At 37.5% G+C, this 9,941-nt stretch overlaps 1 protein-coding gene across 1 annotated transcript in view; it reads right to left on the minus strand.

Annotated features, from left to right (window-relative positions):
* LOC102824771 (complement factor H-like) overlaps positions 1-9,941 on the minus strand; it is a 522,059-nt gene that overhangs the window by 106,518 nt on the left and 405,600 nt on the right. Inside the window, 4 exon segments of the mRNA XM_006834236.1 lie at positions 1,638-1,817; positions 1,908-2,090; positions 2,647-2,649; positions 3,385-3,561. Of these exon segments, the coding sequence (XP_006834299.1) occupies positions 1,638-1,817; positions 1,908-2,090; positions 2,647-2,649; positions 3,385-3,561 (543 nt within the window).

Consider the following 9,941-nt stretch of genomic DNA (forward strand, 5'->3'; position numbering starts at 1 on the left):
AGTACCAAGCTGTTTTGACCACTGTAGCCGTGTAGTAAAATTTGAAGTTGGGGAGTGACAGGCCTCCAACCTTATTCTTATTCTTAAGCAGTGCTTTGCTTATCCTGGGTCTCTTTCCTTTCCATATAAAGTTTGTAATTGTTTTTTCCATCTCTTTGAAGAATGCCATTGGTATCTGGATTGGGATTATATTATATGTGTAAATTGCTTTGGGTAGTATTGACATTTTCACAATGTTGAGTCTTCCTACCCAGAAGCATGGTATATTCTTCCATTTTTGTAAGTCTCTTTTGTTTTCTTGTAGTAGTGTTCTGTAGTTTTCTTTGTATAAGTCCTTTGTTTCTCTGGTTACATTTATTCCTAGATATTTCATCTTTTGGGCGGTTATGGCCGTTTGGTTTTATGTCAAAACTGTCATTTAAAATTTCAACATTTGTGTGCATGCGTAGTAAAACCCTCCAGCGGTGAGGTTGGGGTAGTCATTCACTCAGGTATCCTCTCCAGTTACCAGAATGGAGGTGTGCAGTCAGCAAGAGACCAATGAACAATGGACAGATACAAAAAAAAAAAAAAAAAAAAGAATGTCCACACCTGTATCTCCTCAGTTCGGCCAGGAGTTCATGGCTGTTCTGATCCTTCCTCCACTTATTCTCTCCCAAGATGGTGAGATTAGAGAGGACAAATGTGAGGTTGTATCAGAAAGAATTGGCTGTGCCATGATCAAGAATGTGTTAAGTAAAAAATGTAAGGATTAATCAGCAAGAGTTTACTGATTCATTTCACAAACTCTTAATTGAATGTCTCCTATATGTCAGTCAATCTTTTGGATGTTGAGAATACAGCAGTTAACAAAACAGGTACAAATTCCTACTTCCATGGACTTTGAGTCTCAGCTTCACCATTGCCTGGGATTAATTAATGTATAGAAATCTAAAGATTAATTAACAGTGGATATCGAGAAAACTTTGAATGAAGGACTCAAATGAAGTTACCATAACATCCATTTAAAGGACATATGAATTAGGGCCCCCTCCTGCCAGTTAGACCTAGCCATCAAGAAGCAGGATGAATCACATACAGATAGAAGTCCATTAATCAGATTTGTTTCCTGACCCAGCCACCACTGCCTGAGGACACTAAGTTATTTATACTCTGATTGGGATAGTCTACGGCCACCCACTCTGCATCACATTTACTGTTTCCTGCAGTATTTGAAATAGTCTGAGAAATGAACATTGCTAGTTTTGAGATGAGAGAAGCAAAATGGGTATTTTCTCAACTTTATGCTTTCATTTTCCAGGAACTGAAGGAATGAGTCATAGAATAAAAATAATGATATATATGCAAAATAGTTCTAGTTTTCCTGATACTTTATGTTTTATTTTATATAATATGGCAATCTATAAATAACATTTAGCATCACATTCCTAGAAATAAACTATTGTAATATCACGAATGCAAGAATATATTGCTACTAGTTTGTATTTCTACTCTGTAAACATATGCAGTGCTATAGAGAACAAATGATTAGATTCATTATAACTTAAAGCCTGAGGTTTTCAACAATATTTCTAATATATTTTTACAGTAAATATATGAAACCTTGTTAAATGTTAATTAGAGAAGCATATTCTCACCAATGCACTGAGGAAGTTCCGTCCAAACTCCACGAACACATCTAATAAATTTGTATCCATTCATCGTAAATGAATCTTCGCAACTGAACTCCACTACATTTCCATGGTGATAGGGAGGTTCAGAGGGCAAACTATAGCCATGTTCAAGTGCAGGGATATCGCCACATGTACTCTCTTCCTCTGTGAAATTTCACAAGAATAAGTTTATCTTTATAACATAACTTGTTTTTATATGAATATAAATAAATTTTCTGATTTTATATATATTACCAACACATATAGGCAAAGTTGTCCATCCTCCATCAACACATTGGATTTTCTTAGACCCCTTCAATAGGAATTTGGGATTGCAATCATATTCCACCACTTCTTTATGCTTATATTCTTCTTTCTTTGCCTCTTTAACTTCCCCATTGAGCAGTTGAGGAGGTGGGCCACATGATTTTACCTGCTCTAAAGCACAAATACTATCATTTAAACAATGGTTAAGTAGTTCATCTTACAATAAATAAAAATAAGCTAAACAGAGATCTCCAATTTGTTATTTCTTTTATCACAGCATTCTTAAACCATGAAAAAGGAATGGTGTTTACCCCATATTCCTAGTTTCCAATTCTGCTACTTAGACTGCATTTAAAAGCCTGGGGTAAGGGCTCAGCTGCTAACAGAATGAAAGGTCAGTGACCCAATATCTATTATGTAGGGAAAAACGTGGCAATTTGCTTATTTGGAAACCCTATTCTGCTGTATAGGATCGCTATGGATTGGTATTGCATACTATTGATCATTAGCATACTTAACCCTTTCAAACATGTACAATAATTTTGTATTTTTATGAGTGGTGGTGACGGTGGCTGCGTGCCATCGAGTTGGTTCTGACTCATAGCAACCCTGTATAGGTTACCTGGAGCAGTAAATTTATGCAGGAGCAGAAAGTCTCATCTTTCTCCCTCAGTGCAACTGTTGGATTTGAATTGTTAGCCTTGCAGTAAACAGTCTAACTCAAAACCCACTTTGCTACCAGGGCTGCTAAATATGTGCACAGATTAACAAATATTGCTATATAAATTGAAATAGTATTCATTCTCCATGAAAACATTGTTTCAAGATTTTTTATACTAATCCTATCACTTGGGACAATCTGTGGATTAACATATTTTAGCATGGACAAAGCCATACAAGTGATTGAGTTGGTTTTGAGTGGTTTGACTGTAGTTTAGGCAAACACAATGAAACTTGAGTAAGGTCCATCTATATAAATTTTTCATTAATGGTGGCAGTATAAGTAAAGGAAAAGAAACAAAAGAAGTATCTCTTACCTTGGCTGCCATATATGTATCTTTTAATATACACAATACATTTTAAGGACCAATGGGAAAGGTATTTCTGTGACCTGTTTACCACCCAACCCATATCCTTCCCAGGCATAACATCTCTTGTTTAATACGTTAGATTATAAATAATCTTAAAGGCCACAGAAAATGAAAAACATATATAAATATCTAAAAACAAAGTTTTTGTTGCATTAATAAACAAAGAACCAAACACACAGCCGTAGGGCAATTCCAACTCAGCGACTCTATGTAGGATTTCTGAGGCTAGAAATCTTTACAGAAATAGAAAGCTCTATCTTTGACCTGTGGAGCAGCTGGTGAGTTTGAGCTTTGACCTTGTGATTAACAGTCCAGTGTTTATCCTGCAGTGCCCCAGGGCTGCTTGTTGCAATAATGGTAAGATAAATAGTCACCTTTACATGTTGGAATTTTAGGGGACCATCCAAAGTAGTAGCATTGAATTGAATCTGGTCCAACTATTTGATATTTCTGTGAACAGGAAAATTTCAGTACATCTCCAACTTTATATTTGTTTTTCTTGGGTGAGGCGTCTAATATTTTTGGTAACTTAGGAACACTGCATTCTTTTTCTAAAACAAAAAGAGGAGTAAGAAGAAGAGTAAGTAGTTCAATGAAAATACATAATTTATCATTGACAAAATTAACTTTATATGCATAACGTTAATACCACTATTATTCAAATTTATGCACCAACCACGAAAGTCAGTGAGGATGAAATAGAAGAATTCTACCAACTTCTTCAATCTGAAATTGATCAAACATGCAATCAAGATGTATTGCTAATTACTGGTGATTGGAATGCAAAGGTTGGGAACAAAGAGGAAGGATCAGTAGTTGAAAATATGGCCTGATGCTGGAGATCGAATGACAGAACTCTGCAAAATCAATGATTTGTTCATTTCAAATACCTTCTGTAGACAGCATAACAGATGACTACACACATGGACCTCACCAGATAGAATACACAGAAATCAAATTGACTACATCTGTGAAAAGAGTTGATGGAAAAGCTCCATGTCATCAGCCAAAAGAAGGCCAGGTGTAAATTTTAGAACAGATCATCAATTCAAACTGAAGGTGAAGAAATTGAAAACAAGTTGACTAGAGCCAAAATATGACCTTGAATATATCCCACCTGAATTTAGAGATCTTCTGAAGAACAGATTTGATACATTAAACCCTAAAAGCCGAAGACCAGAAGATTTCTGGGATAACATCAAGAACGTCATACAGGAAGAAAGCAAACAGTCATTAAGACAACAAGCAAGAAGGAAGAGATAAAAATTGATGTCAGAAGAGACACTGACATCAATTTTGATCTCTTAGAGATCCTAAAGCAAATGGAACAAATGAAGAGGTACAAGAGCTGAACACAAAATTTCAAAGGTCAGCTTGAGAAGGCAAAGTCAAATATTACAACAAAGTGTGAAAAGATCTGAAATAACACACTCAGCATTTCTCAAGCTGGGGTGGGGACTAAAGAAAAAATTCAAGCCTGGACTATTGTTATTGAAGGATTCCCTAGGAAAATTATTGAATGATTCAGAAAGCATCAAAAGAAGATGGCAGGAATACACAGAGTCACTGTACCAAAGAAAATGGTTGATGTTCAACCATTTCAAGAGGTAGCACATAATCAAGAGCCAATGATACTGACGGAAGAAGTCCATGGTGCATTGAAGGAATTGGCAAAGAAAAAGGCACCAGAAATTGATTGATGGAATACAATTGAAATCTTTCAAGAAAGTGAGGCAGCTAAGAAATGTGGAAGACAACTATGTTGCCAACTGATTGGAAGAGATCTATATTTAGGCCCATTGCAAAGAGAGGTGACCCAACAGAATGCAGAAATTATCAGACAATATCTTTGCTATGCTTTGTGAGTAACGTTTTACTAAATGTAATGCAGTAGTGGTTGCAAGCATACATAGACAGAGATCTTCCAAAAATTCAAGCTGGATTCAGAAGAGGACATGGAATGTGGGATATCATTGCTGATGTCCGATGGATCTTGGCTGAAATTAGAGAATACCAGAAAGATGTATTCCTGTGCTTTATTGTCTATGCAAAGACTTTTGATTGTGTGGATCATGATAAGCTATGGACAACACTGCAAAGTATGAGTATTCCATAACACTTAATTGTGCTCATAAGGAATCTGTACATGGATCAAAAGGCAGTTGTTTGAACAAAGAACACGGCAACACTGAATGGTTTAAAATTAAGAAACGTGTGTGACAAGGTTGTACTCTTTCACTGTACTTATTCAACCTATATGCTGAGCAAATCATCTGAGAAGCTGGCTTATAGGAAGAAAAATATTGCATCAGGATTGGAGGAAGACTCATTAACAACCTGCGATATGCAGATGATACAAACTTGCTTGCTGAAAGTGAAGAGGACTTAAAATCAAAGATCAAAGCCTTCGGTATGGATTGCATCTCAGTGTAAAGATAACAAAAATTCTCACCACTGGATCAATAAACAACATTCTTATCAACAGAGAAAAGATTGAAGTTGTCAAAGACTTCATTCTTATTGGATCAACTATCAACATTCATGGAAGCAGCAGTCAAAAAATCAAATGACGTACTGCATTAGGCAAAACTGCTGCACAAGAATTTTTGAAGAGCAAAGATGGCAGCTTGAGGACTGAGGAGCACCTGACCCAAGTCATGTGTGTTTTCAATAACCTCAAATGCATATGAAAGCTAGACAGTGAATAAGTTAGACTGTAGAAGAATTGATGCTTTTGAGTTATGGTGTTGGAGGAGAATATTGAAAGTACCATGTGCTGCCAAAAGAAGCAACAGATCTGTGTTGGAAGAAGTGCAGCCAGAGTGTTCCTTGGAGGCCAAGATGGCCAAACTGCATCTCTCATACTTCAGACATATTGTCAGGAAGGACCAGTTTGGTAAGGTGGAGGGTCAGAGAAAAAGAGGAAGACCCCCAGTGAGATGGATTGGCAAAGTGGAAGCATCAGGGGCTCAAGTATGGCAACTATTGTAAGGTTGGCCAAGGATCGGGCAGTCTTTTGTTCTGTTGTGCACAGGGTCGCTATGAGTTGGTACTAACTAAATGGCAGGTAACCACAACAACACAAGGTGTTGCATATATAGAATCATTAAATAAATGTTTTATCTTTTAAAATAACAGCAAAAAAAACCACTTTCATTTGTGTATATCCTATTCAAGTTGGATTCTCTGAGAAATAACTTAGTTATTCAACAGTAATAATTGTGTCCTGGAAATTTACATAAAAAGTACACTTGCTTAGGTTGGCTCTCATTTTATCACTGTCATTTATAAAATTTAAAGTTAATTATTATTTTTTTTTTTGCTTTAGAAACATAAAACTATTCTCTTGTATTAAGAAAAGAATGTGTTAACTTTTAATTGCACAATTGATACAAATTTATATTCTATGTAACAGTGCCATACCGTTGCCATCTAGTCAATTTCAATCCATAGAAACCCTGTAAAACACAGTAGAATTGCCCCATTGGGTTTCCAAAGTTGTCATTTTTACAAAAGCATATCACTCTGCCTTTCTACAGTGGTGCAGCTGGTGATGGTTGACGTTGTATCTATCAGGCAGGAGCCCAACACTTAACCACTGCACCGGCAGGGCTCATCTGGATATAAATGGGAAACCAGAATGCAGGAAAGGTGCAATATCTAATATATTTTCAGGTGGAAGATCATTAAAATCAAGTATACATATATCTTTTACAAATCAAGAAAACAAACACTCATCAACTTGTAAATTTAAAAACTAGAATTCCAGACCAGGAATCATGCTAACAAGAAATGTTAGGCTATCTAAAACTCAGGTATAAACACACAGTCATAAAATTAAACGCAAATTAAATATTTCAAAAGAGTAATGTCACAAAATAATTAAATAAAAGTGCATTTGTTTTATTTTATGCTGAGGTTAACATCTTAATTGGCATCATACTTGAATAAGAATCACTAATATTCCACTCTTAAATAGCAATTCAAGTCTATTATTCAAATCAGTTCTTTTATTGGTATTTGTGTTTGCTTATACATCTTGGTCTCCTCAGATTGTGGACCAAATTGTCCCAACAAGTACAAAAATGATCTCAATTGTTGGGTATTTTCAACTACCATATTTCTCTAGAGATAATAACTTCTGAAATGTGATTTAAGGAATATTTTGGGTGTACCAAACCGGAATTAGAGATATTTGTTTTTGTCTGTAGGTCAAAATCATAAATTCTAGTACTGATATATTTAAATATCAATTTTTGATAATAGCAGTGCACTTCTTCTAGACTGTTGCAAACACTTCTTTTGCTTAAGTGGTTTATGATAATTTTTAGAAAACTTATACCAAAAATAGAACTTCTAGAACATTTCAAATAGACTCAAATATCGGAAAACCTGTGTCTAGTTTCTGTTCAATGGTTGAGGGATGAATATTTTTAAGCTGTCAATTGTTCAATTACTGGATGCCTGCGTGGCACTGTAGGTTAGCACCCTGGACTGCAAAATCAGTTTGAACTACCAGGTGGGCAGTTCAAGCTCACCAGCCTCTTCTGGGAAACCTTTTACAGGATCGCTATGGTTCGGAACTAGCTTTATGGCACTTAACAGTAACAATGCACTGGTCATTTCTAACTAAATGAGGGTAACTAAAAATTATTGCTACAAAATCGTGGAAACCTTTATGAAACAAAAATATCAAAATGTGAAGCCATTGTTTCTTGATATCTCCTCCATCTAGGACAGGAGTGGGAAATGTAGGGACTGCAGTCCATATCAAAATCATTTGCTCTGGTCCCTCCAAGGCAACCGCAGTTCCAGCCATCATATTGTTGTTATTAAGTGCCGTCGAGTCATTTCCAACCCATAGCGACCCTGTATAGGGTTTCTGAGGAATGACTGCTGAGTTTGAACTACCAATCTTGCAGTTCAAATGTCTTTGCAGTCTGGTGCATTAATCCGCAACGCTACACCAGGACTCCACATTATTATTAAGTACTATGGAGTCGGTTCTGACTCATAGTGACCCTGCACAGGACTTCCGAGGCTGTAAATCTTTATGGGAGCAGAAAGCCTCATCTTTCTCCCGCAGAACGGCTCGTAGTTTCGAACTGCTGACCTTGAGGTTTGCAGCCCAATTCGTAACCACTACGCTACCAGAGCTCCTTTGGACTCCACATTAGGGGTGAGTTAATTAAAATATATCAAGCTAATATTTAAGTTAATTATTTTACATGGCCCGCAAATAATGTTATAAATTTGGGAAGAGGAAATGATTTCCACTCCTGATCTAGGACTGTACACTTTTTTTTTTTTTTTAAATAAACATTTAAATAAATGTTTTATTGTGAATTATGTGATAATTTACATGGGAGACCATAAATTCTACACTCATTCTGTCATGTATCTTTTCATTGCCATGGTTACTTTCTGGATCTCAAGCCCCCAGCCTATCCACCTCTCGGCATCATCGTCTCTACCTCCATCTCAAGGCATCACTGCTTCTCTGGGTAGGGTCCCGCTCTCCACTCTTCTCCACTGTTAGTCCCAAGGCCCTCCGCTCCTAGACTGAAAAGTTAATCACTCCCCTCCTTGCTGTAAAATGTCCACCTTTACATTTCCATCCCTCACAATCAGTCCTGATAACAATTATTAACTATTGCATCACAAGAGACCCATCTGCATTTCATTTTATCAGCCCTTCCTAGACTGGTTAGATACTACTCACTGGAGACTCTACCTTCCTCCACGCCATCTGGATCTAGGTTCCCTCTTGAAATCTTGTAAGCAAGTCACTTCTTGCCTTTGTAGTCCCCACCCCCATTTTGGGTTGTCCAAGTTGCACATACATCCCTGTCTACTCTTTGTGTGGAGAGGGTGACAATGATTCCTGCAGTAAGGATTTGTTTCCTCTTATGAGTTACTGCATCCATAGGTGTAGGTCATGTTCATCAAATTGTATCAAATGATGCGTTTTTTCCTCTTCTTTATTCTTCTGGTTGAGCTCTGATCATCCAGTCATTGAAGCCAGGTCAAGTGGGTATTATCTACAAGTGTGGGTGTTATTGTGCATATGCCCTCTCTTCTTATCAGCTGGACGCTTCACTCTCCACTCTAGTTCTCTGTGGCTATGTCACTGACTCTGGATCCAAGAGTCCCCAGGTCTTGCCATACCGCTGGCTGACCAGGACTCCACCTGGGTTCACAGGAGTCTATTTAAAGCTGTAGGGCTTAGCTCACCGCTTCATTACTGTTTTTCCCTCACTTCCCGTTATGGATGACATGTGTGGTCGCCAATCAGAGAATGTATTCCCATTGTATCTTAGTCTTGGAAGAGGATTTGCACTGAGGGGACCTGACCATTTGCCTTGATGTCTCCTGGGCAAGCAACTTGCTTATTCTTGTAGTAACAGTCGGTCTGCCTCTATTGTTTTGTATTTTTCATGTAGGTCTTTCTTTCAAGACGTAGCTTCTGTTTTTCTAGCTGCTCCAGGCTGGTCTGCTCGTCCTTTCAAGTGGAAATTTCCCATTTCTGAAGGTCTGGATGTGGTTCAGGCTTCCACCTATGGTCTTATGTAATGCAGAGGCTCCACAGGAAGCCTCCTTCACTGGGCATGTTGAAACCCCACTTTAGGTATTCCAATCAGCTATAGGCAGAAGACGGACTTAAAAGCTTTCTATGGTGATATTTCTGGCTATTCCTTTCTCTCCCCCTCCAGTGTCTATTTTATAATATAATGCATTGGAAACCAAGAGTCAAAAGACAGCCAAGCATCTTAACATTATTCCTCCCTTTTCCCCCTTCCAACCAGGTCCCAATCTCTGTGTAGCCAGAGCCCTGTTGTTCCAAGATTGTGTCTACATCATTATTTACCTCTGTCCCATTTAGCCCATTCAAACCTGCCTAATTGTTCTCCCATCTGCTTTGTTCTTCCAT

Source organism: Chrysochloris asiatica, unplaced genomic scaffold (genome assembly GCF_000296735.1).
Source record: "Chrysochloris asiatica unplaced genomic scaffold, ChrAsi1.0 scaffold00009, whole genome shotgun sequence".
Classification (NCBI taxonomy): Eukaryota; Metazoa; Chordata; class Mammalia; order Afrosoricida; family Chrysochloridae; genus Chrysochloris; species Chrysochloris asiatica.